The 27,560-nt window shown below is 45.5% G+C and overlaps 4 protein-coding genes across 4 annotated transcripts; 2 read left to right on the plus strand and 2 right to left on the minus strand.

Moving 5' to 3' along the window:
- The first annotated feature begins 810 nt into the window (after positions 1 to 810).
- LOC137914831 (alanine aminotransferase 1-like) lies at positions 811 to 11,878 on the plus strand. The gene is made up of 11 exons (XM_068758326.1): positions 811 to 915; positions 1,051 to 1,140; positions 1,244 to 1,352; positions 9,666 to 9,790; positions 9,869 to 10,109; positions 10,179 to 10,258; positions 10,340 to 10,476; positions 10,663 to 10,837; positions 10,932 to 11,087; positions 11,160 to 11,272; positions 11,426 to 11,878. The coding sequence occupies exons 1-11, from the start codon at positions 811 to 813 to the stop codon at positions 11,514 to 11,516; spliced, it is 1,422 nt and encodes a 473-aa protein (XP_068614427.1). The 3' UTR covers positions 11,517 to 11,878.
- A 65-nt stretch (positions 11,879 to 11,943) lies between these two features.
- Positions 11,944 to 18,372, minus strand: LOC137914829 (ATP-dependent RNA helicase DHX30-like). Its single transcript, XM_068758324.1, has 19 exons — positions 18,201 to 18,372; positions 17,911 to 18,047; positions 17,714 to 17,824; positions 17,372 to 17,614; positions 17,141 to 17,290; positions 16,891 to 17,043; positions 15,968 to 16,435; positions 15,201 to 15,595; positions 15,037 to 15,113; positions 14,850 to 14,954; positions 14,587 to 14,762; positions 14,286 to 14,492; positions 14,114 to 14,195; positions 13,807 to 14,000; positions 13,565 to 13,724; positions 13,314 to 13,471; positions 13,058 to 13,161; positions 12,823 to 12,962; positions 11,944 to 12,176 (listed from the first exon to the last, which is right to left on the minus strand). The coding sequence occupies exons 1-19, from the start codon at positions 18,370 to 18,372 to the stop codon at positions 11,944 to 11,946; spliced, it is 3,465 nt and encodes a 1,154-aa protein (XP_068614425.1).
- Positions 18,373 to 19,027: 655 nt separating this feature from the next.
- On the plus strand, positions 19,028 to 20,813 carry LOC137914832 (proproteinase E-like). The gene is made up of 6 exons (XM_068758327.1): positions 19,028 to 19,254; positions 19,466 to 19,591; positions 20,096 to 20,232; positions 20,331 to 20,473; positions 20,552 to 20,704; positions 20,796 to 20,813. Exons 1-6 carry the CDS (start codon positions 19,028 to 19,030, stop codon positions 20,811 to 20,813), a joined length of 804 nt encoding a protein of 267 aa, XP_068614428.1.
- A 99-nt stretch (positions 20,814 to 20,912) lies between these two features.
- On the minus strand, positions 20,913 to 26,927 carry LOC137914833 (ATPase WRNIP1-like). The gene is made up of 7 exons (XM_068758328.1): positions 26,322 to 26,927; positions 25,707 to 25,901; positions 24,522 to 24,760; positions 23,668 to 23,888; positions 22,165 to 22,320; positions 21,705 to 21,784; positions 20,913 to 21,624 (listed from the first exon to the last, which is right to left on the minus strand). Exons 1-7 carry the CDS (start codon positions 26,925 to 26,927, stop codon positions 21,337 to 21,339), a joined length of 1,785 nt encoding a protein of 594 aa, XP_068614429.1. The 3' UTR covers positions 20,913 to 21,336.
- Positions 26,928 to 27,560: the final 633 nt, after the last annotated feature.

The following is a 27,560-nucleotide window of genomic DNA, read 5'->3' on the forward strand; positions in this document are numbered from 1 at the left end:
TTCAGACATAAAAGGGCATACGTGGGAAATGATAATTTATTTCATTCTTTATGCACTGGAACATCAGAGAAAGTTTCGGATTGCAGTTTGGTACAGCCATTTATTACAATGGACGCAAAAAACGCTATAAAATAGCTATAAAACAAGTAATTATAAAGCAACAAACAATCTGCAGACACAGCTCTAACATTAATCTTTTGCCCAACTCAACAGCGTCCTTCTTCGCGACACCTGCGTGTGGTCTCGTCACCACATTTACATTTTGTATGTCTTGTTTTTGTCCTTCTTCTCTTCAGTTCCATATAAACATCCACCAGATCCACAGCAAAGTGTAATAAATCCGTTCAAAACGTTTTTCTTAATGCTGCATAAAAACCCTAACCCCTAAAATCGAACCATGATTCCCACCAACCAAGTGGAGGAATTAGTGGCATTAATTAAAAAATATTAATTTATTTTTTCAAATAAAAGCAACAGTGTTCGCATTTATTAAAACAACGGCAAACAAACAAGGCCATTGCTCTTCTATATTGTGTAACTGAAATGTTCATGAATGAACGCCAGGATCCCAGCACGATGATATATAAATACGAATTGTCCGAGTCTTAGATTAGGTATTAGGTAGGTTTGTGTAATCATGCATAGTCAGAACAGTTAGTATATAACAGAGGTGCTAATTTTTAAACTGTCCTTATCTTAAAACAGAAATCCCTCCACATGCAATTGCATTTGTCTGCAAACTGCCGCGTGGGACAGAACTTAGCTCAATGCCAGACGCCTCTCTGCTGGAATCAAAGATAAACTATAGAGATGTCTGCTTTGCATGAAATCAATCAAAATGTGAGGAACATTAAGCCTTTGGTGTCTTCAGTCCTGACCAGACGAGCTAGCCAGATCAAGGAAGAGCTCAGACAGGTAAAAAAAAAAAAAAAAAGGAAAGGAAAGGAAAGGAAAGGGATAAGATATCTATCTGCATACGGATTCAAGAGTCAGTTTTCCAACATGTGATGTGATATCTGGAACCGATCCTTTAAATCTTCCTGTCCACAGGGAGCCAAAAAGCCTTACAAAGACGTGATTGATATCTGCTGGGATGACTCGCACCGGGCAGGTGTGAAGCCTCTGTCCTTTGTCAGACAGGTAATCTATCGCTGTCAAAGACTCGTCCTTTAGGAAATGTGCATCTTTTTCTTTTAACAACATTTGTGTCATTGAACTTGTGTCTTCTTAATGAATTCTACAGGTTCTTGCAACTTGTATTTACCCTCAGCTTATGAAGAGTGACAGACTGCCAGTGGACGTCAAACAGAGGGCTCAAACGTTGCTGAGAAGATGTAATGGGGGGAGTGTCGGTAAGAGCTGTGTGTGCAAATCTGAAAGGATCACAATTTCTTCTAGTATTGTTTGATCTGACTGGGTTTTGAGATATTACTACCAGAATTTACCTGCTGTAGTTAATACTTATTAACTACAAACAGTAAAACAATTAGGAGGATAAGTGAATAAAATAATCTGATAAATCTTTTCACTGAAATTGCTGCAAGATGAAATGAAAATTGTTCACAAACCACCAAAATATATTGGCACAAATTTGCAAGGTAATCCTTCTAAAATCCATCGAAATACTTCACTCTGAAATACAAATATAAACTTGTCAAGAGTACCAAGGGGAGGGGGGGGGGGGTCACCTTGGAGAAGTCAATGTCTGTACAAAGTTCATGGTAATCATGGCTACTATTGATATTAAAAGGGGACACATTTACTTTCTAAGGATACAAGTATTATGTTTCTACTGCAAATAGAGCTTGAGATATGCTCTAATCTAATACATGCTTAACCCCCCCCCCCCCCCCCCCCCCCCCCCCACCAACCAACGATCAGCCAAGAGAAATACAAAATACTCGCTTGCAGGGGTGGTTCTATGTTAAGACCCTGGGGGGGGGGGGCTAAGCCCCAATAAGTTAGAGAGATGTTTTTACAAAACACAAAGTGACATACACACTATTTAACGCACATGTTGAAGTATTATCCTGTAGCTGTGCAACTGTAATAATATAATTTTATAATTTCAGCCTCCCATTCTGCTAATCACTTTTAACTCTTTATTGCCAAACGTATCATATTTGATACACATGGCTTTTCAGGATTTTGAGATTTCTACTTCAGAACTTTGTTTCCCCCCCGAAAAAAAGCTGATTGATCCAAGCCAACACATGCATCTGCATTTTCCATGAAAAAAATCCGGATTTTGCAAAAGTTACATAAATTAGAGTACTTATTAAAAAAATGATATATTCATTTATTTATTCATTTTTGACACATTTGTCAGAAGGTTCCATTAAGAACTTATTTTCCAAAAATTAGCGTGTTCTGCCGATTACTTCATGGTGCGGCCTTTAAAGGGTTAAGCTAAAATAAATTCCTTTACCACCCCCCAAACATTTGAGCAATCTCTTGAAAGTATATGTTACGGGGGGCACAGAGGGACAAGCACAATGGCGAAGGGTTACAAGTATTTATTACAAAATTACAGATGGGAAGTCACTCTTCACCTTATCCCGTATTGCCTGCCAGTCCCCAGTCCACCCCGAATAGCACCGCACTACAAGGCGGAAAAAACCCGCAACGTCAACACTCCAACTCACTGCAAACTTAAAAGCAACACACCACAAACCCATGCACTAATAAAACCACACGTAAAAATAGGATCGGGTATGGTGGGTATTGGAGTGTCAACGGGATACAAGGGAGGGAAGTGACAAAACAAAAGAAAAGAATGAAACAAAAGAATAAATAAACAAAAATAAAAATAGGTAAGAGAGTTAGTCCGCTCGTACAAGCTTACACAATAAACAAAACACAGATGTACGACACTGAGCGGACTAACTCAAAACAAAACTCAAACTAAACTTAATACAAAAAGACAGCAGGCAGCGGCGACATGAACACTGAAATAACCAAAACAAGTACAACATTATTATTTGTTAAAACACATTTAATAAGATATGTCTAAAACTTTAAAAGGCCGCATACCTGAGGCGTCGTTCTCCCACGCCCAGTCATTCAACCCTTACGAATCCGAGCTCGAATCACTCCGGTCTTCAACAGACCCTATCAAGTAAAACACACTTAAAACCTAAAACATGATATATAAAATCAACATATTAAAATATTCACCGGCTTAGCTCATCAGATGCTTCGACCATGCATGTGGGCCCAGCAAACAATCTGGTCACCCGACAGGAAATTGGCATCATCTTGGCCAACAGCCACTCCCTTTTTAAGGAGAAGCGCCCCAGGAGAGGGCGACACCCTGTGGTGGCCTCCAGCACATTCACCCCGTGGTGTCCCCTGCTACATTCCTCCCCCGCAGCGTGCATCGGCGACCCGACGATGTACTCAAATCAGCAAGTTATTCAAGGCTTGACCTGCACCGACTGAGGCAGTCGATGCGGATTGGAATGCTGCCCAGCTGTTCTCCTCTCAGACCTCCTGGGCCCAGAAACTAAAGATGCATCAGTTTCTCCCATGGGTTCTTGGTCTGAAAGAACCTGATCAGACACATTTCCAGCATTACAGTTTCCACTCTCTGATCCAGGGAGGGATTCGAGTTCATCCTGGTCTATGACAACATTGGTCAGGTCACCATCAAAGGGAGGATTCTCGTCAGAGGGAGGATTCTCTATCCCCCCGGCTCCAGTCTCCTCCGCCCCTCTACTTTCAGGCACACTCCTCATCTCAGCCCTATGTATCTGTCGCAGAGGACCGTCCTGACCTGCAGGTGCTATAGAATACACTACTCCTCGAGCCGGAGGTGGACGGACTATTTGATATGGAGCTGGGTCCCAAAAGTCCTGAATCTTATTCCGACCCCTAACTGCATGATTTCGTGTGTATACTAGATCTCCCTGCTCAAAATCCGGCGCCACGGGTACATCCTGATTCCTTGAGTCCCTCTGAGCCACTTTGTCATCCACCCTTCGTTGTACCATCTCATAGGCTGCCGCTAGAGATTTTTGGTGTTCTTCTACCCACTCTTCCATAGGAAGGTCCTCCCCCTGGTTGTTTCCAACAAGAGAGTCAACGGGCAGCTGTGGCTCCCGCCCAAACATTAAAAAATACGGTGTCCTGCCAGTAGTTTGGTGTACAGCGGTGTTGTAAGCAAATGTCACTTGTGCAAGATGGCGAGGCCACCTGCGTTTCTGTTCGGGTGGCAGGGTACGCAATAAATCATGCAAGGTGCGATTGAAACGCTCACACTGGCCATTCCCCTGGGGGTGGTATGGTGTAGTGCGGCTTTTCTCGATTTTATATAACCTGCAGAGCTGCTGAACCAAACTACTCTCAAAATTTCTTCCTTGGTCCGAATGAATGCGACCCGGGACACCAAAAACCTGAAACCAATTTTTTACCAATGCCTCTGCAACTGTACTAGCCCGCTGGTCTTTAGTAGGTACAGTTTGCGTGTACTTAGAGAAAACGTCAGTCATTACAAGGACGTTTTCCCTGCCGTCAGTGGAGAGCTCTAAAACTGTAAAATCTATTGCCAGAATCTCATGAGGCCGTGACGCCTTGACTGTGCCCATGTACGTTTTGACTTTTGGCTGCACAGCTTTCGACAACACGCATCTTTCACAGGTTTTACACCACTTCTCTATATCAGAGTACATATTTGGCCAGTAGTGACGAGCACGCACCAACTGAAAAGTCTTTTCTATGCCTTGATGACCTTGTCCATCGTGAAGGGAGCGAAGAATGTTTTCTTGCAAACACTGAGGCAATACAAGTTGCTCAAGCTCAGCCTGTCCATCTGGGGTGCAAACACGGCGATAGAGCACCGACTCTCTCTCTCTGAGACGACCCCACTGCCTTATCAACTCCCTGGTGCCCTTAGTAAACTTATTACGCTCCCTAGCATCAGGCATCCCACCTCTCTCCCAACACTCCAAAAAAGGGCCAATATTAGGATCCTGATGTTGGAGTGTGACAAGATCAGACCTTAATAACCCAGGCAGCGTACTGATCTCTTCCTGCAGCCCCAGGACCCCTTCGACAACATCAGAGCTAGTCTCAGACTCCCTTAAAATGGCATGTTGGCGGGACAACGCATCCGCATTAGTATTTTGTGAGCCGGGACGGTATTTCAGTGTGAGGTCAAAGACTGCCAACTCGGAGGCCCATCTCTGCTCCGTCGCCCCAAGCTTTGCTGTGGCCAAGTGACTTAGTGGATTATTATCCGTAAAAACTGTACATTTATTTCCCAGCAGGTAATCCCTGAATTTTTCCGTTACAGCCCACTTCAGCGCCACCAACTCCAACTTCATGGAACTGTAATTTTTCATGTTCCGCTCCGTGGGCTTTAGGCTACGGCTCGCAAAAGCTATAGGACGACGCTTACCCTCATGCTCCTGGGAGAGAACAGCTCCTAACCCTCCGTGACTGGCATCTACTTCCAACACAAAAGGTTTCTGGAAGTCTGCATAAGCAAGAACAGGTGTAGTGATTAACGCCTTCTTAAGAGTCTGAAAACTCTGCTCACATTCTGCATCCCAAACTTCGCTCAAAGGTTTTTTTGGCGTTTTTCCTTTCCTGCCAGGAGGGAGGAGCCTAGCCACTAATCGATTTAAGGGGGAAGCCATGTTAGAAAATCCTCCCATAAATCTCCTGTAGTAGCTGGCAAATCCCAAAAATGAGCGAAGCTCGGCCAGGTTAACAGGACGCTTCCAGTCACGCACCACGGCTACCTTCTCCGGATCAGTAGAAACCCCCTCAGCTGACACCACATGGCCCAGGTACTTTACACGTTTTTGGAAAAAGTGGCACTTTGAAAGCTTCACCTTCAACCCTTGCGTTTTGAGTCGAGAAAAAACCTGGTCTAATCGTTGCAGATGTTGCTCTACAGATGATGAAAAAACAATAACATCGTCCAGGTATAACAACAGAGACTGATGACGGCAGTCTCCAAACAGGCGCTCCATGAGACGCTGAAATGTACTTGGCGCATTACATAATCCAAATGGCATGCGATTAAACTCAAACAATCCGAAAGGTGTACAGAATGCAGTTTTTGCCTTATCTTTCTCCGCCATCTCAACTTGACTGTACCCACTTGCCAAGTCCAGGGTTGTAAACCACTGGGCCCCGCCCAAAGCATCAAGGGATTCATCAATTCTAGGTAAGGGAAATGCATCCTTCCTAGTTCTGGCATTTAATTGCCTGTAATCGACACACATCCGTAAGGAGCCATCCTTCTTCTGTACCAACACAATTGGTGATGCATACGGACTACTACTTTCTCTAATAATGTGGCTCTGTAAAAGTTGTTGAACGTGGGAACGTGCCAAATCATATTGGGAAGGAGGAATGCGTCTATAGGGCTGCCGTACTGGTGTTTCATCCAATAGTGGGATTTCATGTTTTATTAAGTTGGTACCGCCCACATCTAGGTCATTCCTTGCAAACACTTGGTTGTATTTTAATAGCAAATCGCTGGCTTGCTTTTTTGCCTTCCCTTGCAGATTTTCAAACTCCGGCCAATCCAATACAGTGTCGTCGACAGCACTCTCCTGACTGGACACATATGCCATGCAACTCTGAGAGTCAATGGAAACCTGTATCTGCGGGTCAGCCGATACAACAGTGGCTGTTTGAACCGTAGCAACAACTCTTCGAGGTGTCAACCATACGTCTGTTTTACTCACATTAGTAATGGGGACAAATGCCTTGCCCTTTTCTGCCTTTACTAAAGAGGGAGAAACCAATAGCCCCTCAGGTAAACTGCCCTCTCCAGGACCAAGAGGCTCTACGAACAGGTCTATAGGTTGGTGTAGAGGCATCTGTGGACATGTTACCGGGACATAACAGAGGCTACCTGCAGGGACGCAGAATGGTTTCTTACCCTGCACTCTGATGGAATAAGGGTCCGGAGAGTTGGCCATGACCTCCATCATCTCGCAGTATCTGAGGGCCAGCCTCCATCCACGAGGGGCTGCTGTGAGCACTGGCGCCTCCCACAGGTCGGGACCATATCTCTTACACAGCTCAACATAAAGAGAGTTCAAGACATTCATTCCCACCACCCCAGGAACATGCGTCTTTTTCTCTTTCATGTAATGGTCGCTCGGATCTTCAACAATCAGTACTCCCAACCGTGGAAGCGTCACACCCAGCACAGTAATATCGAACTCGATATAACCGAGGCACGGGATTTTTAACCCATTTGCAGCCCTCAGACCCAACCAGCCACAGTCTTTGAGTTCTTTATCTGACAAATGAGAAAATCTTTGCTTGAAAGAACTTTCAGTTAGAGTTGTTACCATGGATCCACTATCCAACAAAGAATTTACATTGATCCCATCAAAATCCACCTCCCCCTCCAAGCACTCACCAATCAAAGTAGATACATTTGGACATTTGGACTTGGAACTTATACACTCACTAGAGCCCTGCAAAGCCCCCACCAATGTCTGGCTCTGAACACTGGCGGGTTCTAGTTTCCCGATGACTTTGGGAACTGGGTTCCATCTTTAGGATGGATTGTAACCGCAGGACAATTACGTGCAATATGCCCAACTTCGTTGCATCTAAAACAAATTGGTCTTCCATCTGCGGCTTTTGAGGGTCGAAAGTTACGTACTCTTGGGGGAGGCGCACTACTTGGGACCAAGGCCTTCATGACCAATTCCAACTGCGTCTGCTGTGCCTTCAACAACGACACCAGCTCCCCAAACTCTGAAGGACGAGACACAGCACTTTCGCAGGAGACAGACATTTCATTTAATACTGAAGCATTATTGTATTTGGATTTGGGGGACTGATTTTCCTGTTGTGCCATCCATCTTGTGGCTTCACCTCTAACATCTCGTATAGTCCAGTGGGGGTTAGAATTCACTAAATCTCCCAGTCTCATTCTGAGTGCCTGGTCTCTCACCCCATCACAAAACTGGTCACGTAAATCTTTAATTGCAACATGCACATCCGTCTTGGAAACCTGATCCAGTAAGTCCATTAAAGCATGTGAATAATCCAGGAAAGACTCTCCCTCTAGCTGTTTACGGTTGTAAAATTTACGTTGTAATGTAATACGGGAGTGCATGCAACCATACACTGCCTTAAGAACATCAAAAATGAATTCGACATTCTCTCTTTGAACAGCCGACAAAAACTTTATCTCTGTACGGGCAGCGCCCTCTAGGTGGTCAAAAACTATTTGGGCACGTTCTTTCTCAGTGCGCCCTCTCGTTTGCACAAAGTCTCTCACTTTCTCGATCCACTCGTCCAGTGTTAGCGCATCGGAACCATCCACTTTACCCGAGAACCGAGGCATTCTTCTGTCCTGCTGCACGTAAATAACAGAGTCTGTGTGTCTCACATTTCGTGCATCTCCACCCGTTGCTCCAAATGAGGTGGAGGGCATTTCTGGATGCGTGGCAGCTTGTGCAGTTCTTAACGCAGCCAGTTCATTCTCCAAATCCTTGATTCGCTGAGACATGGCCTGTCTATCCGGCTCCTCCCGAGCCACGCCGCTGTCACTTCCTGAATCCATGCCAACGTCACAGCGCGACGAGGAATCACTGCGCTGCTGCCGCTCCTGCTGTCTTACCAAACAAAAAAAGTCACTTCCCCCTGTTTTGCTTTGCCGACAACGCCAAATGTTACGGGGGGCACAGAGGGACAAGCACAATGGCGAAGGGTTACAAGTATTTATTACAAAATTACAGATGGGAAGTCACTCTTCACCTTATCCCGTATTGCCTGCCAGTCCCCAGTCCACCCCGAATAGCACCGCACTACAAGGCGGAAAAAACCCGCAACGTCAACACTCCAACTCACTGCAAACTTAAAAGCAACACACCACAAACCCATGCACTAATAAAACCACACGTAAAAATAGGATCGGGTATGGTGGGTATTGGAGTGTCAACGGGATACAAGGGAGGGAAGTGACAAAACAAAAGAAAAGAATGAAACAAAAGAATAAATAAACAAAAATAAAAATAGGTAAGAGAGTTAGTCCGCTCGTACAAGCTTACACAATAAACAAAACACAGATGTACGACACTGAGCGGACTAACTCAAAACAAAACTCAAACTAAACTTAATACAAAAAGACAGCAGGCAGCGGCGACATGAACACTGAAATAACCAAAACAAGTACAACATTATTATTTGTTAAAACACATTTAATAAGATATGTCTAAAACTTTAAAAGGCCGCATACCTGAGGCGTCGTTCTCCCACGCCCAGTCATTCAACCCTTACGAATCCGAGCTCGAATCACTCCGGTCTTCAACAGACCCTATCAAGTAAAACACACTTAAAACCTAAAACATGATATATAAAATCAACATATTAAAATATTCACCGGCTTAGCTCATCAGATGCTTCGACCATGCATGTGGGCCCAGCAAACAATCTGGTCACCCGACAGGAAATTGGCATCATCTTGGCCAACAGCCACTCCCTTTTTAAGGAGAAGCGCCCCAGGAGAGGGCGACACCCTGTGGTGGCCTCCAGCACATTCACCCCGTGGTGTCCCCTGCTACATTCACTAAACTAACAATTATCCAAATCACAGGAGAAGGGTTACATGTTTAACTAGTCGTGTTACGAAAGTCTTGGTGGGGGGTTGCAAATCTCTTGTGTATTTGTGTATCTGTGTTTAGGTTCTTACGCTGACACAGATACAGCAGAAATGATCAACAGCATCTCTGCGTTCATAAAGCGAAGAGATGGCGGCGCTTCAGCTGGAGACATTTACGTCACTCCGGGCTCACTGTGGTCGCTCACGGTAACTAATCCGCACATATTGTGAAGGTTCACTCATCGTGAGCTTCATGTCAACATGGTTCCCACCGTCCCCCACTAGACCTTTCTCACCGCCTTGGTAAATCGGGGTTCACTCAGGACAGGGGTGCTCACTCCAGTGCCGGGCCACTGCGCCACCATTTCGGTTCTAACTGGGATGGGAGCCGTCGCGGCTCCCTACCACCTCAGCGAGGAGCATGGCTGGGAGCTGAACGTAGAAGAGCTGCGTCGAGCGCTGGAATCCGCACAGAGGACGTGTAATCCTGTGGCTCTGTACATCATCAACCCTGGGAGTCCCTCAGGTAGCACAAACGCCACCAGAGCGAGGTATGTCCAGTTGCACGGCTGTTTTCACACCTTGGTACCTACAGGTCACGTCCAAAGCAGAGCCTCCATTCAAGAGGTGATCCGCTTCGTCTCGGAGAACAAGCTCTTCCTCCTGGCCAATGAGGTGAGCTCGTAAAGCCTCGTCAGCTACAAAGACAACATGTAGGAAACAACATGTGGATTACCTGCGCGTTCCCGTCCTTAGGTGTACCAGGATTGTGTCTACGGGGAAAAGAGGGGGTTTGTCTCGTACAAAAGGGTTCTTGGCGAGATGGGGCCTCCTTTTGCAGACACAGTGGAGCTGGCATCGTTCCATTCTGTATCCAAAGGCTTAACGGGAGAGTGAGTTTTCAAATGCTGAGATGTTTCAAAAAGTGGCAGATTTAGGACAAAGGACTAAAATACCCGTTTTGTTAACTGGTTCTGGATCAGGAATAAACCTTCATCTTCACTGCCGAGGAAGATGATGTGATTCGACCCAAGGCATGAGAAAAGCTCTTGACTGGACTCCTCTCTCTCTCCCTGCAGAAGCGGTCTGCGTTGTGGATACGTGGAGCTGGTCAATCTGGACCCCGCAGTCAAAAGATGCATGGCCACGGTGTTCTCGCTGAACAATTGTGCACCAACAATGGGACAGATCGCTCTGGATTTGATGCTGAACCCTCCTCAACCAGGAGACCCTTCATATCCGCTTTATGAAATGGTCCACCGATACCACACATATAAATATATATATTAAAAGCTTTACACTTGGCTCCAGTGGAATCATTGTTGTGTTCATGCCTTTGGTTATCCAGGAGACACAGAACATCTGGAACATGCTGGTTCATAACATCAAGAGAGCCTTTGAAGTCATAAACGGTCTACCCAATTTCTGTTGTCAAGCTGTGGAAGGAGGAACCTTCACATTCCCGAGACTGCACCTCCCACCGAAAGCCATCCAGAGAGCCAAGGTAACAAAACCCCATCAGAGACCCAAATATAAAACAGGAAATCAAATGATAGTTTGGTTCCACTTCTCCCAGGACATGGGACTGGAGCCAGACACGTTCTACTGCATTCGCCTGCTGGAGGAGGCGGGGCTGATGGCCAGTCCCGGTTGTGAAAACGGCCAGAAGGACGGCACCTACCACATCAGGCATATCTATAAATCATCTTGCAACACAATAAATAAGCCCGTTCTTAAAAAAGCTATTTTATAAGGACAATTCACAAGTTAGAGGCCGAGAGTTCAATCATAATTTAATGTAATCGTAGACTCTAAATGACTGCGCGTTCTTCCCCTCTGCAGATTTAGCATCATGACTACGGAGGAGACTATGGAGGAAGCACTGAGACGTCTGTCCCGCTTCCACACCCAGTTCACGAAGGATTTTGCTTAACTCTTTTTCCATTCAGCGCCTTTATCTGAACTGACAATCCAGATTATCTTACAATACAATCTGTAGTTACATTATATCCATTCAAACACACTTACTTTTAGGTTACCGGTAACCTGCGAACACATCACACATTGTGACCTTACGTACATTTTACACGGCCGCATGAAATTCAACTTGAGCTTCAGAGACCATAACTAATAAACCAGTCCAAAAACCCAAACGAATGGATTTCCTTTGTTTCTGACGCTTGTGATATAACTAATCGGCAACTATTGCCTGTGCGTTCATGCCCTTCAAGTGTCCCGGTTGGTTCTGCAGTCTCAAATAATAGTCATTAAAGACAACTGTCCTCTTTGTTTCGTCTGGACGAGTCACCAGGTCTGAAGAGCTTGACTTAATCGATCCATCTCGCAGTTGCTGATTTTATTCATGAAGAACATTGGTATGAGACTGAATCGCCCAGCAATTGCGTCACCAAAGAGATGAGTCGTCCATCCTGATCAGCATTGGTGATTATGTTGCTGGGATTGGTGAGGTTGTGGTGCATCATGGTCTGCATGGAAGTGCGTAGCTCCCGCAGCAGCTTCCAGGTCTCAACTGACAAGTCGCACTGCACCAAAGAGCTTCCGGGAAATGAAACTTGCACTCTGCCTCTGTTTACTGGGACATAAGCAAGAGGAGAGATGGTTTAAAAAAAAAAAAAAAAAGAAATTTACATCAAGTGTGAGAGTGAAAACATTGAAATGCCTCTGAGGGACACCTCTGTGATGTTTTGGGCCTATTTTCAATTAAAATGTATTTCTATAGTGCGAGATCATAACAGAAAGTTATCGCAAGGGACTTCACCGGTGTAGCAGGGAAAGACAGAACCCAACCTGTCCTACAAGAGCAAGCACTTTGGTGATGGAGGCAAGGAAAAACTTCCCTTTAACAGGCAGAAACCTTGGACAGAACCTGAGGCCATCTGTCTGGACCGGCTGGGTTGGGAGGGAGGAAGGGGGCGAGAGACATGTAGGAGCAGGACATGTAAAAAAAACAGGATCTTTCAATGCTCCATTAAAGAAGCATCGGGGGACGCGTCCTCATTTACCACCGGCAATGCAGTAACAGCTTCATGTCATGTGAGCCTCGATGGCAGGACAGTCCTGTGCCAGGCCGTTTGCTCACAGCCCACACCTGTTACACAATATTTTTCCCATAGCTTTCATTATGGGGAAACATTTACAGACTCATGCTGTTAAGCCGAAATCACAACTCCGCCCTCCTGCCTTTATCGTTAAGCTCGGTGCAGCGGCGCGTGACCCACCCGTCTCTGTGATGTCGCCGTTTACGAACAGCAACAAGGCCAGTGGATGCACTACAGTGGAGTCTCTAATGAAGACGTTCTCGTTGGACTTGACGGCGCTGAAAAAGGTCAGCCAGCGACTCGGAAGGTCTTCTTTTCCTCTGCAAAGTCAAAAGGGAGGCAAAAAAAATCGGGACAGTGGTATGATGTACAAAGAGAATCCATGCTGTGGCAGAACTTCGGAGCACATTCGAACCTGTTCACTGAGGAACGGTGAAGAACTACCGGCCCACTCGACATGCGGAGAGACACCTTGTTTGGGTGAAAGCGCCCACCTTTAGTCACGATGCCTTTCTTCACCTGAGAAGGGAAGAAAAATGCACATTTAGTTTCCACAACCATTTTATTCTGGGGGGCCTCGTGTGGATTCTGATCCAAGAAGGTGTTTGTTTTTTTAAGATTACAGACAATGGCACAGTAGTATTAAAGTACACTTCTTTGTTGCCGTGTACCAGAATGAGGTTGGGATAAAGTCCAGCCAGCAGCACAGCTTTTATCAGCTGAACCTGGTCGCTGTGCTTGTTGCAGAGAGACGTTTGATGCAGGCACTGATTGGGCCGAGACACCAGATTTGCTTCATGCAGGTTTGCGCTGAACTGAGACACGAGACCTGATGAGAAAGAGTTGAAAGGACCCGAGTGAGAAGGAGTACTTTAAAGTGTACAATGACGACAACCAAAATGCGCCTGCGATCCAAACTAACCATTAATGAAGCGAAGGCTGGTTTTGGAGAGGGAATGGTCGTGCAGATACTCGTCTCTTTCCTGCCTGTCCCCCTCCTGCTGAGTTCTCCTCCAGCCCAACAAAGCTCTAATGAAGACCAAGTGGTCGCTGTAGTCCGAGACACTCAGAGCTTCTTTCACCTGGAAAAGCAAAGAACCACATTTACGACTCGTCAGCTCATCAATCGACATGGATCAACAAGCAGGTGTTGAAACAACTCACCCTATTGATTTCTGATCTGTTCTGCAGGCTGTTGTGAAAAGGGTCCCTGGTCAGACACGCAGCTACTGACAACAAGGGCAACGCGCATCTGAACAATGCACTCAGGACCAGCATTTTACCCAGACGGGGGTCACATGACAAGCAGGCAACACGCTTTCCCAAGGGTGTCAGCATTTCCCGGTTATCCAGAATTCCTACAGAGGAAAAAAAACACAACACCATAGTCTCACAATCGACATGTGAATGGAGACGCGCGATGGCTAACACAAGCAATCAACACACAAGTGAGTAGCTGTGAGGCACTCACCGGTGTCTTGTAAATTTTGGACAGCATCTTCTACTGCATCCAGCTCTGGACTATCCAACACCTGGGATAAGAAATCCACCGCCTGTGCACACAAAAGCAGAAGGTCATCCTTTCAAGTAAGAAGGAAGTCAAACAGGTAAGTAAATACACACGCGCCCCCCTCCTTCGGTACCTTGCTTTTAGGACTGTGGATTTTGGCCTGCACCACTAAATTCTCCAGCGGAGTCCGCAGGATCTCAGGAATGGGAAAAGGAGCCAGCGACTCCAGCTGCTTGTGTGAGAACAGGTGGTAGGACTGTCCTGGCTGACATCGCCCTGCTCGCCCCTTTCTCTGAGTGACATTTGAGCGAGATGCCCAAACTGTGTCCAGACAAGAGACCTGGAGATTCAGTAACAGGATCACATCATGAAAAACTATAATTCTCAAGTTTATATTTTCTAGATGCAATATTGTCTGACACTCTAAAATGAACCTTAGTCAGCGGGTCGTAGTTCTGTTCCTTGTGAGTTCCTGTATCCACCACGTGGACAACGTCGTCTATGGTGATGGCGGTCTCAGCAATGTTCGTAGCGAGGACAATCTTCCTGTGGCCCACTGGGGGGCGCTGGAAAACCACTTGTTGGTCTGCCACTGATAAACCAGAGTGCACTAAAACAGAAGGCGAAAAAGCAAGCATTGATGAATACAAATCTGTAAAGACACATCCCATGTTTCTGAAGCAGGATATTTCCTCACATGGTAAAATCACATTTGAGCCTGTGGAAAAGTGGCGTTTCTCCATCAGCTTCTCCTGAACGCCCTTGATATCCTGCCATCCGGGGAGAAAACACAAAACTGCACCTGAAACACGAAGGGAAAAATAAGAATAATATCAGGGAGAGCGTCTTAAAGCACCGTTTGCAAGAGGGAGTCTGCCGTTTACCTGGCTCTCCGTGTCGGTCAATGTGCTCAATCACATCAGCGACTAAATCCAGATCTGGTGCAACCTCTTCGCTTCCTCTCTTAAAAAAAGGGGGAAATATAAAAAGTATAAGAACACGAGGAAAAGTGAAAAAGGTTGCACACAGTCAGACAAACCTGGCAGACCCAAGCCTCACCTTGTTGTGGGTCTCCAGCCTCTTTTGGACCGGCATTTTTCGTCCCATCTCTTCCAGCACATCCTCCAGAAACCGCTGCCTTACCGGGTGCATGAACCCTGGCACCTTCACCACCGGGCAGTCGCCAAAGTAGCGGGCCAGCTTCTGGTTATCCCCAGTAGCGCTCATGAGCACCACTCTCAGGTGAGGGTTCTTCTTCAAACAGGAGCACAGCAGAGCGAGCAGCAGGTCCGTGTTAATGTCTCTCTCGTGAACCTCGTCCACCACCACGTGGCTGATTCCCTCCAGGCCCACGTTCGACTGCAGTTTCCTTAGCAGGACACCCACGGTGAGGAAGAGCAAGGCTCCTCCACTCCGCTCTGGTGGCCGACTCTCAAGTCTTACCTATTGGGGGGGGGGGGGGGGGGGGGGGTACAAGGTATTTACATGCATGTCTTCACATCCTTTTCTCAGATGCTGGGAGCTCTCTTATACTTTCATCATAGAATTTGGTACATAAATGCCTTTAAAAAGTATATTAACGGTATATTAACTTGAAAGCGCAACTTAATTATATATATATATATATATAAACTTTTAATTTTAATAAAAAAGGTTTGATAAAACCAGGCTACTAAAACAAATACCATAACTTCTGTTTTTTTCCCTCATCATTATCCCTACATCTATGTACAAATCAGTTTAGCTCTGGAGTGATTACATCCCACTAGTACAACATCACAGTAAATAACAACAGCACTGCAGGCCTGTACTTACCTGGTATCCCACAGAACGATCTAGAGCAGGGCCCATCTCCTTAGCGACACGATGGGCAACGGACACGGCACTAATCCGACGAGGCTGGGTCACGAGGATGTTGCAATTTGCCCCCGCGCCACTTCTCCCCCTCTCCTCCAGGAGGAAGCGGGGTATCCGTGTCGTTTTCCCACATCCCGTTTCACCGGCGATCACAACCACCCTGGAGGACTCTATCGCCGAGACCACGCGTTGGCGGTGGGCATCGACCGGGAGCTCCACGTCCAGCACGGGGTTCACCTTGCTCCAGGTCTCCTGCAGGCGGAAGCTGAGCTCCCGGGCCTGCTGTTCAGACAGAGGCCGGTACGGCCGACCCGTGATGGCGTCAGTCACCAAATCCTCTTCCTCCTCACGCATCTGCTCCACCAACTGCTGTCCTCTTGCCCCTTCCTCCTCCCAGAAGTTCTGCGCTTCCGTCGCCACTGGGTACTGTCGTAAGAATGGGGGGAGGCATGGATTTTCATAAATTATAAATAAAATGATAGATTAATCAAAAACAAAAAAAGCATTGCTCCATTCATGACATTGTTTAGTCTCTAGAAGATTTGAGATCTTACAATGAAATCTTCGCTGCACGCCTTAAGCTAAAAGGACGCTGATCAGAACGCTCTGCTGGTCCGAGTACTGCAGCCGGACCCAACATCTTTGTGGGCACTGTGGCATGCAGAGATTTAAAGTTCTCCCTGACTACATCTACTGGTGCAGGAAGATGCTTCTACCTCAGAATTGTACAACCACACCACTGCTTTGATTTCAAAGTCATTTTGTATTTAAAGCACAATAGAAGAAACTTTAAACCTGTCAACCAACTGTTGCTCGCACTGAAGCCTCTCCGAACGGAGGTGTTTAGCATGGAAAACGAAAACAACCGAGGTGGAACCCACCTGTTCAAGATAATCTCTCACGTGATCCTCCAGGTATTCTGGGATTTCCACGGTGACAGGGGACCTCTGTTGCTTTCTAGCTTCCTGCACCTTCTCTTGATGGTACTTGGCATGAGTCAGTGGGTTGTTGTTCTTATCCAGCAGGTTCAGCTCCTGGTGCAGGTGACATGACAAATATATTTAACATATATATATATATATATATATAAAAAAAAAAAAAGAAGAGTCAATTTCCCAGAAAGAATCTCACCTTCAGTTTCATGCAGGCGAGCGCTGCAGCCTTGTTCTCCGCCGTCACTCTTTTGGTCGATTTGGCGGAGAACATCATATTTTCTGGCCAGTGCAAGGTCAGCCGACAATTCTTGAGCTTTCCGCCGATTGTCTTGTACTGAATTAGCTCCTGTAAGTACAGCAACACATTTAGAATACATGTCGGATTAAAAGTACAGATCTTCAATATGCAAAATATGGAGCTGCAAACCTTTATTTTTTTGGAAGACGAGCCCAACTGTACGACCCTTGCGAGGACCGATTTAGGTTGTGGAAATAGGGAAAGAGCCTCAGCAACACTGGAGTCTTCAAGTGATGTTTTTAAATCATCGGCTTTATTTGGCTCACATTCTGTCCTCAAGTCGTCCTCATCATCTCGAAGTAAATGCAGTGTCTGCCTACCGACAGGTCTCCTCCTGGGGAGCTGATTATTTGGACCAATGATACCCATCTCCTGTAAAGAATGAGGGGAAGAGAAAAGGGACAAACGTCTTCGTAAAGAACCCTCGGGGGGGAAGTAAAGCACCCGAGTTTCACTGCCAACACGGCTTACTCTGAGTTTGAGACAAGCAGCGGCCGCAGCAAATCGCTCCGCTTCATCCTTCCTGCGCGCATGGCCCTCCTCTTGAATCTTGCAGGGCCACTGCAGGGTGACGGTAGCCTTCTGCAGAAACACCAAAACACAAAACTCGTTTTAGCTTTGCGTCGGACCCAAGAAACATCCCGTCTCACGAGAGCTTTTACTCCAACCTTGACGCCCGCATGTTCCACGCAGCTGTACTGGACATGCTGGGACAGGTCGCTGGTTCTCAGTGAACGGCAGATGGTGGCATTCAAGAGATATTTCGGGTCAGGGAACTCATTCAAGAGGTTTGATCTCCCGCTATCTAATTATTAAAATACGGGAGACACACAAGAAAGGTCAACGTCACGTTATCTCCATACAATCATTCATGGGATCCTTTAAAGTAAAGTGAGTGATGCCCTTGAGTGATGCTACCACCGGTTAGCCAAACCGGCTAACAGGCCTTTTCACTCACCTCGCTCCGTCTCGCAGCGCGACGTAACAGGCTCCTGGATGTGTCGGGCCTTCGTCGCGTACCACCGGACGTCTCTGCTCCATATTGACCCTGTCTTACCTTCTGTGACAATAAACTTACCAATGCTACACAACGTATTAAAGCGCACGAGTGATGCGCCGGCGAGCGCCATCTTTAACTGCACGTTCTTCTTCTGCTGCTGCTGGGTTCTGAATCAGGCGCTGGTATTTAGCGCCGCCTTTTGGCGAGGAGTGTAAATACATATTGGGGAAAACAGTTTATCTAAAATAGTCGACGTTTCCTGTACAGTATCCCTCTAAGTGTAACTAATGTCTTGAATATACCAACTGTTGATAATGAAGTGCCAGATTTTCAAGTAATTGACTCTTGACATATAGAATAAGAATAGCATTATTACTATATTATGGTTATTAAGTCTGTTAACTATCCATTTACAATTTTCATGAATCTATTTTAACAAAATCCTGAGGGTAAATTTCAGACTTTTAAAAATGTACTCATAATTGAATTTGAAATTCCCAAACAATCCATATAATTTTGTCTTAAAAAGTTTTCCCCACAAATGCTATCCGACTTTTCTGTTGGCACACAGAGGCTTATCCCACCTGGAAAACGTGAGGGAAAACTCCCAGGCTGTGTCTGCTCTCATCTGGAAGGCTGCCCATAAATAGAACTGCATGATGAGCCTGTTGTTCTGAATGAAAAGCGATGGAACTGGTGTTTTTCCTCCTTCTGTTTGTAGGAGCTGGTGAGATCATTTGATTTACTGTTAGGAATTAATAATTGAATTGTATCTGGCTGGGAAAATGAACCTACATTCTCTGTTCTGTTTTTTGCTCACTGTTGTTTATCTCCATGTAGTGTGGGGGTGTGGTGTACCCAGCTACCTGCCTGACACCAGCCGCGTGGTCAATGGGGACGAAGCCCAGCCGTATAGCTGGCCATGGCAGGTTTCTCTGCAGTCTTTCTTCCCCACATGTGGAGGAACACTCATTGCTCCTGCCTGGGTCCTGACTGCTGCACACTGCATCACGTGAGTACAAGTGTGTGCACGACATTTAGATCTCAAACAGCAGTTTGGGTTATCTTTAAACTAAAATACATAGCATTTGTTTTTATTTTTTGGATCTCAAAGATCTGGATCTGGATTTGAGATCTGGATCTCAAAGCTAAGAGCGAGAGTGAAAAAGAGTGCCGGTTCCCACAGCTCTGGTGGACTTTAAGAATTGCATTTTCATCTCCAGATTCCACACATACAGGGTGGTTCTCGCTGAGCATGACATAAACGAGGACGAAGGACCCGAACAGTCCATTATGGTGTCCAAGATGTTCATCCATCCAAAATGGAATGACAACTGCTTTTCCTGTGGGTGGGTTATCATTCCCTTTAACATGACAACTCCAGCGCTGTGTTGTATCATTAAAAACGCAGCAAATATGCCCTTGAAAAGGAGTCAATGACCTTTCCTGTTTTGCAGCTGAATAAAGAAAAGTTTTCCCCCTGTAGAAAATCAGACGCTACACTTAAAGAGCCCATATTATACTCTTTTTTTTCACAAGTTAACGCAGTTCCCAGACACTTATATGAAATAGCTTTGGCATTTTTTGGTCGAAATAGCAAACAAAACCAGCAAGGCGCACGCAATGAATGTGCATGCGCAAACACATCTTGTGCACATTCTAACAATTTGAACGAAGATTTTTGTACTTGATTACAGAACTACGCAGGATTGACTGAATGGATTTTTAGCTGATAATGACCAAAACCCTCCATAATAGTGTAGAAAACATAGGAAAAGTGAGTTTTTCATAATATGGGACCTTTAAAGTATAATTTCTGACAGTTAATGTTTTGGTTTCATCCTGTTATGTAGGAATGACATAGCCTTGCTTCAACTGGAGAGAAGCGCTGTCATCAATGACATGGTTCAGGCGGCCTGCTTGCCACAGCACGGAGCTACTCTCGACCATAATCAGCCCTGCTGGATCACAGGCTGGGGTCGTCTCCACTGTTAGTCCCGCCACCAAGTCCCCTGCGATGTGGCTCGTGCTGAGTAAATCTGTTTAATTGAGCTGTATCAATTATTCAACTGTTGTTTTTTTCTTTAGCTGGTGGTCCTCAGGCGACTGCGTTGCAGCAGGCCCTGCTTCCCGTGGTGGATCACAGTACCTGTAGTCAAAGCGACTGGTGGGGCAGCTCAGCGAAGACAACAATGGTCTGTGCAGGAGGAGACAGCAAATCAGCATGCCACGTGAGGAACACAACCTTTAGCCCATTGGTGGAATGAATGGCATTTTATCTTGCTCCAATAGCTGGCATTACATTCCAGGGTGACTCTGGAGGCCCTCTGAACTGTAAAGGCAGAGATGGTAAGTGGTTTGTGCAAGGCGTGACCAGTTTTGTTGATGGACGAGGCTGTAATACCCCTCAGAGGCCCACAGTCTTCACCCGCGTTGCATCTTTCATTCCCTGGATCAGTGAGGTGAGGGAAGCTACACGAATAGCAACGGACTTCCAGAATCCCGGATCAATCCCTTGACATTAAGACAAACATCTTGTGTTATTTTCCCCAGATCATGGCCAGAAATTGAGATCGTTTCCACAACTGAAGAGATGACTGAACAATAAACTCCATGACGAAACCATTTTGTATTTTATCATAAGTACACAGTATACAGATTATAGCATAGCAAAGCGTTTTAATCTGTGTTTTGAAACATTACAAGGACGGGTTAAAAATAGCAACATACATGAAATTTTGTAAACATTTAAAGACAGATCAATAGAGAGAAAAAAATACAAGTAAAGTAAATCTAGAAAGAAATGAACAGTTTAAGTTTTTTGTGCGTGTGTCTTTTACAATGTATCGTATTTTCCGGACTATACGTCGATCTGGAACAGCCAAACGAGGGAAAAAAGTGTGACATAGTCCGGAAAATATGGTAATCAAAAATTCAAATAAAACTGTAGTTAAATCCGAACATAACGTGATGGCTGACGTCAACTGATCATCAGTTATAACAGAATCGTTCTCATTCAAGACTGCTTTCATTCACCCACATCAGTCTTTGATTATACTGCGCTGCATCATCATCATCATCATCATCATCGACCCTATTTAGAGGGGTCTGAGGGTACCCAGCTGAAGAAGTTGGTTCCCTGCAGCTCCTTTGGTAAGTACTCCTGCTCTACTGGGCTGCTGAAGGCCGGGTTGTATTTGTAGCCCTTAGCGTAGCCCAATTGTTTCATCAGCCTGGTGGGGGCATTGCGGAGATGAAGGGGTACAGGAGGAAGGGGGCCTTTGTGGGTCCTGAGACAGGTCTTGACGTTAGCATAGGCTTGGTAAATCTGTGCAGACTTGGGTGCTCTTGCCATATAGACTGCGCACTGAGCTAGGATCACCTGTCGAGCAGCAGAGAGACAGAGATCACCTAAAATCCAAAATGTACATGTCAAAGAGGACATATCAGATCTACAGCTACCTCACACTCCGGCATCCCGATGAAGTGACAGGCTTGGAAGGTGGACACAGCCTGAGGAAGAGCAGCTGCGTCGGCCAGACCTGAGCAACACACCAGACGAGAGATGAAGGTCACGCAGCCAGACTGCGTTACAATCTCCTCTCCCTCATTTCTGTCTATGCATTTCAGCTGAGTCAACGTTTTGTGTAGAGAGCACAAGTTGTCTTTATTGTAGATTTAATAAGCTGATCAGAAAATAGTAGTTTTCAGAGTTTTTATTAAACAAATATTTTTCTCACACAACGGGTAACTGTGTGTATATATATATATATATACACACAGTATGTCAAGAAACCAAATGTTAAAACAGTAATTTAAGTAAATGTAATTTAACAGGGTTAAGAAATCAATCCCGAAAGGCATAGAAGTGACTAATAAAGAGGTGGGATGCAGTTGTTTTATTACTCATTTATTTGCTTACCCACATCCTCGCTGGCAAAGCGGACCAGCCTGCGGGCCACATAGAGCGGGTCCTCCCCGCCCTCCAGCATGCGGCCCAGCCAGTACAGAGATGCGTTCTCATCCGAGCCCCTCATGGACTTGTGAAATGCAGAGATGCAGTTGTAATGTTCTTCACCTTTGAGTGCCACACAGACACGCCAAGAAATGCAGAAAAGAGGACATTAAATGCATCATGTGACCTTCTGCTGACCATTTTCATAACAAATACAAGACCAAAACACTTTCAGACCGTAAAAAGTGTTATAAACGAAGCTCATTATTCAAGCATAGGGAAAGGCTTCAGCACACTCTGAAACTGGAACAGTAAATCTCCATCTTTTGTGACAACTGACGTGTTATGAAACAGTGATGATGTCTCATAGCATGAAAGAAGCACTTTTCCATGAGAGCGGAGGGGTCAGATGGTAAAAACTACCGTGCAAACAACTTTAAATATGAAAGTCCTTAAAAATTAGGCAAGAAGAGGGACAGTGAAGGATAGACGTTTCGGAGATAAAGTCAGAGAGACCAGACTTTGATGGTTTGGACATGTCCAGAGGAGAGACAGGGACTATATCGGTAGAAGGATGCTGAGGATGGAACTGCCAGGGAACAGGGCTAGAGGTCGACCCAGGAGAAGATACATGGACGGAGTGAGGGAGGACATGAGAGTGGCTGGTGTTGGGGAGGACGGTGCAAAGGACAGGGTGAAGTGGAGAAGGTTGATCTGCTGTGGCGACCCCTCACGGGACAAGTCGAAAGTACAGTAGTAGTAGATATGGTTGCTAGGAGATGGGGTCAACAAACATTTTTTAGCTATTAGCAAGCCGTTACATGAAGATAACGGCAAACTAAGCTGCTGTCTAGTTGGAGGGCTGTGCGACACCCCGATCTTTAGTCGTGGCTTCATATATCATTTTTTAAGGACGCTGAGGCTCTACTCGAATGTGCACACAGTACACACACAAAACAAACACATTGCCCTCCTAAGCAACTGTGAGCGTGGCCATAAACACCAGCAGGTTGTGTGCAGTATGGAGTTTTTTTCCTCCTCTTATCATTCAGTGCCTTCATACGAGAGCAGCGTGGCGGGACAGCGATCGGTGTCTGGAAAGTAAAATGATAGGGCTGCTGTACGAAAACAAATAGTCACAAGTTATTTTAAGTGATATTGATAGCAGGCGTTACAGTGAGACTGCTGGCAGGACTACGCTATGTGGATTTGTAAAGCATTCATCGCGTGTTAATGTGTAGGAATACAGTCGTGAGCTGCCAGAAACACCTTTTTATAATCGCATAACAATTCTACTTGAGTCTGGTGAAAAGAATCTACTGCATCATTCCCTTTAAAACGGGGGCGTTGTCTCATCTGACACACGAGTTGAGTTTCCAAATTACAGGCCAGTACTCATTAAATACATCAAGGAGTATTCTGGAGATCGCTGGCCTTCAGTGCTTAGCGCTGTCGGAGGTGGAAGCTTACCGGCTTTGTCATAAAGAATGTGGGACCGCTGCAGACCTTCCTTGATGTGTTCCTCCTTCACCAGGATTTCCACAGAGCCGTTTTGTCTTGACGGGCCGGTCTGGGCCGAGTTCACCTGAGCCTGAACGGCCAGCTGCAGACTGTTGAGTCCGACTCTGGCATCGCCATCACAAAGATACGCCACAGTGTCCAGAGCTTTTTGTTCAATGAAAATCTTTGGTCTGGGGACAGAGAAGCAGACGTTACACATAATACCCCCCCCCCCCCCGAATAAATTATTATTATATATATATATATATATATATTTCAATGAAAACCATATTTTTTATCAGAGATGCAATTTATGAAAATGAAGTAGAATGATTACATGAGAAAATGTGCTGTAATCCACTAATAATGTGGCTGTGGGTGGGATGGTTACCGTAGTTACTTAGCCAGGATAAAAGTGTGCTAGCTTCATTGTGTCTCAATTCTAGAGTTAGCTGGCTAACCCTTTAATCTCACCACTTGCTCCAGTGCATCCCAGACAAACACATCTGACATGAATATTTGATTCTATCTGTGGACTTCATCACCACACACCATCACCCACACTTAACAGCCGTCTCACTATCTATAACTCATATTTAAATTCTTTTCTGTCAACATGTGACACCAGTCCAGAACTGAGGGGATTGCCGTGGCTCCAACGACCACTGGTACACTCCTCCCATGTGTTATCTAACTGAACTGTCTGGACCAGGAACAGAAGAAAAGCTCGGGCCTCCCAGTCGAACCGAGAGATCCTGAGTTGCTCGGCAACAACCGGTCATGGTGTGTGATAGCGGGGGGTCGGTCCCCACTGAAGCACTTACTCACGTCCATCTGACTGGCCTTGATCGTCGTGATTCGCTTGTTCTTCTTCCAGGACTTTGATCCCCAGCGTGGCCACGGCCCGTTCCAGGATCGAGAACATCGCCTCCACAGAGAGTTTCTCCAGAACCAGCACCCTGCACCTGCTCAGCAGGGCGGCGTTCACCTGGAACGAAGGATTTTCTGTGGTTGCCCCAATTAGAGTCACAGTCCCGCACTCGACGTGAGGAAGGAAGGTGTCCTGCTGGATGAAAGCACAGCTTGAGAGAAGGAAAAGAAGACGGGAAACAAAGTGCAGACAACAGCCATGCCTTAAATGACAACACATCACAAGTAAGAATTTATTTGACTATTATGTTTACTCATTGTTTTGAACTGGCCGTAATCCCAACACAAAGATACAAATGAGTATTACTTAATAATGTCCCTTCTTAGCCAAGCTACAGAGGAATTTACAATCATGTAAAAGCTACATTATTTTAACAGGTTATATATATATATATATATATATATGGTCAGACAGTCTCTAGAGTTTGACAGAGAAAACTGGTGCTACTTCTGATTATTCAAGTTCAAAATGGTAATATTCCATTCACAGATATTCACTTGAGATCAATAACATTGTGGTTTCATCTCAACCGGATATAAATAGTATTTTTCAAAACCAAACAAAGGAGCTGGGGAGTATTGTTTGAGTAGGGATCAACGGCGTGTTTATTTTGAGTGAACATATTCTCATGACACGGTCGGCTCATGGTCATCCGGCTAATCCTGATATTAACCGTGGTTTGGCATGAGGAGCAGCGTCATCAAACACAAGCGTAACAATCTGGTACACAACCCCCTAACAAGCAAACTAGGTATTTGTACATTTGTATACTTTGTGTTTTGCACAGATTATTTTTATGCTGTGATTAATTTTAACTGGAATAAGATAGGCTAGCCATTTCTCCCTTGCTTTCATTCTTCATGCTAAGCTCGCCCAGAGGTTGGCATCTAAATGAGGGACATGAGATCAAACCTCACAGCGAAACAGCAAACGGGCATTCGGCATGTCTAAAGTGAACAATCTGACAGTTACTGCAGAAGAAACACTAGCTCGACGATTTATTTTAAAACACCAGTCTTATAAATGGCACCTCAAAGATATTTTAGTCTGGGTGGATCTATCTCCCTTGATACTCCACCTGTTGAGATTTATTGAAGCGGTGAATTTCATCAATAAACAGGATGGTCTTCCTCTTGCACAGTCGGAGCTCATTCTGCGCCTGCTTTATCACCTCCCGGACATCACTGACGGACGCGCTGGTGGCGGACAGAGAGACAAAACGAGCCGTTCCCTTCTTTTTACTGGCGCTTGCAATGATGTGAGCAAGAGTGGTCTGAAAAAACAATGTAAAAGGAAGAAAAAAACCCATCTAATAATAGAACAAACAACGATTATGAACAAAGTGGTATCTGTAACCTCCAGGTCACAAAAAGCATCTTCCATTGAGAGACTGTAAGACAAAACTCGAAGACTAGAAGTCATGAAGACAAAGGCTGCAATTCAGCAAAAAGAGCCGATGCTTTCTGCTATTTTCTGAGGCTTTTATCACTGTATGGAGGTATAATTTACTTTTGAACACATAGATGGGACTGCGGATCTTTTCAAAAGTTACACAATTGGTCAGCTAATAATAAAAAAAACAAAACGCATTCATTTGTTGATATAATATAATATCATCTGTTGCCTCGTCAGTCAGCTCTACTCAAAAACATTTAATATACACAGAAGACCAATGAGAATAAGAGTCGCCCACCTTCCCGCATCCCGGCGGCCCCCACAGGATGAGGGACATTATTTCCTGGCTGTCCAGTAGAGACCGGAGGAGCGTCTCCTCCCCGACGACTTTACTTTGTCCGAAGTACTCGTCCAGCGTGTTTGGTCTCAAGAGCACCGCCAGAGGCTTGTCGATCGTGAACAGCGGTTGAAATGTCTTCCGGTCCGACCCAGAAGCCTTGCTCTCGGGACCTGCCGGTTCGGGTTCTGCCCCGCTCGGAACATTTCGTTTATTCCCCACACCCTTTTGAGGTGTTGAATGTAACCCATCCCTTTCACTTTGAACAGAAACTTTGCACTTGTTGGTCTCGAACATAGAAAATAGTGCAGGTGACTGCGAACCGGCCACGAAGGAGGCGCTGGCTGCAGATTTGTCGACGCCGGGAGGAGGAGGTGCAGCCTCCGTACTAGTGCGACATTTCTTTAATGGCGGTTCGTTTACGTGTTTTGTCGATAGGCTGCTGTCAGCGACGCTCTTCAGCAGACACATGTCGAGGTGTCCGTTGATTGTGGCCTCGTTAAAGGCCTTAAAACAAACTGGACATTGCACAGACCCCGATTCGGAGGGTGTCATCGCGGTCGCCATGTTGACTTCCGCAAAACATTGGCGCTGAAATCACGTGATATATCGCGAGACATTGAAAGTTCTTGTAACAACGGGTTTTCCTCAAATTGCTAAAACGAGACTCTTATTATAGTTAATATTCAGTTGCCAACTAAATATTATTTTTGCATAAACCTACAATAATAACAACCTTTCATACTGTAACAGTTCCTGTTCTAAGAATGCTTGTAATTCTTACTCTGCAGAGAGGAGGGGCGGTGTGTGTGTGTGTGTGTGTGGAGGGGAGGGGAGAGAGAGACAGACGGAGTTGAGACGTTAGAGCGCTCTGTTCAGTTAGTGGGCGTGGTTTCGGCAGCTGACGGATGCTACAATAGCATGAAAAAAACACAACTGGTTATCATGTTGATCAAAGACAGAGAATTCCCCAAGATCAAAGGAACGGTAGTCTACCCTTTGTATATATGGTATTGAGGCAAATGGTTTTATTATGGAAGATTTCATCACCCCTGTGTTTTTGTTGACACAGTTAAAGCAGTGAGTTTGACAAGTTCACCTCACAGGATTTAGGTAGGGAACAGACCTTTCAGCAAAAGAGGCAGAATAATCCTCTAAGGTCTGGTGAGGCAAAGGTAGTCTACCCTTTGTTCTCTATAT

Source organism: Brachionichthys hirsutus, unplaced genomic scaffold (assembly GCF_040956055.1).
Source record: "Brachionichthys hirsutus isolate HB-005 unplaced genomic scaffold, CSIRO-AGI_Bhir_v1 contig_290, whole genome shotgun sequence".
NCBI lineage: Eukaryota > Metazoa > Chordata > Actinopteri > Lophiiformes > Brachionichthyidae > Brachionichthys > Brachionichthys hirsutus.

Coding starts and splice junctions, on each gene's coding strand:
- LOC137914829 (XM_068758324.1), bottom strand. CDS start 18,372: ATGGCGCTCGCCGGCGCATCACTCGTGCGCTTTAATACGTTGTGTAGC. Junction 17,044..17,140: donor TCGCCTGCATGAAACTGAAG/GTGAGATTCTTT, acceptor CACCTGCACCAG/GAGCTGAACCTGCTGGATAA. Junction 13,725..13,806: donor ACAGATCAGAAATCAATAGG/GTGAGTTGTTTC, acceptor TTGCTTTTCCAG/GTGAAAGAAGCTCTGAGTGT.
- LOC137914833 (XM_068758328.1), bottom strand. CDS start 26,927: ATGGCGACCGCGATGACACCCTCCGAATCGGGGTCTGTGCAATGTCCA. Junction 25,902..26,321: donor GGCCGCCGGGATGCGGGAAG/GTGGGCGACTCT, acceptor TTGTTTTTTCAG/ACCACTCTTGCTCACATCAT. Junction 21,785..22,164: donor CTTTGCCAGCGAGGATGTGG/GTAAGCAAATAA, acceptor TGTGTTGCTCAG/GTCTGGCCGACGCAGCTGCT.
- LOC137914832 (XM_068758327.1), top strand. CDS start 19,028: ATGAACCTACATTCTCTGTTCTGTTTTTTGCTCACTGTTGTTTATCTC. Junction 19,255..19,465: donor ACTGCTGCACACTGCATCAC/GTGAGTACAAGT, acceptor TTTCATCTCCAG/ATTCCACACATACAGGGTGG. Junction 20,233..20,330: donor AGGCTGGGGTCGTCTCCACT/GTTAGTCCCGCC, acceptor TTTTTTCTTTAG/CTGGTGGTCCTCAGGCGACT.
- LOC137914831 (XM_068758326.1), top strand. CDS start 811: ATGTCTGCTTTGCATGAAATCAATCAAAATGTGAGGAACATTAAGCCT. Junction 1,141..1,243: donor CTCTGTCCTTTGTCAGACAG/GTAATCTATCGC, acceptor TGAATTCTACAG/GTTCTTGCAACTTGTATTTA. Junction 11,088..11,159: donor AAGCCATCCAGAGAGCCAAG/GTAACAAAACCC, acceptor CACTTCTCCCAG/GACATGGGACTGGAGCCAGA.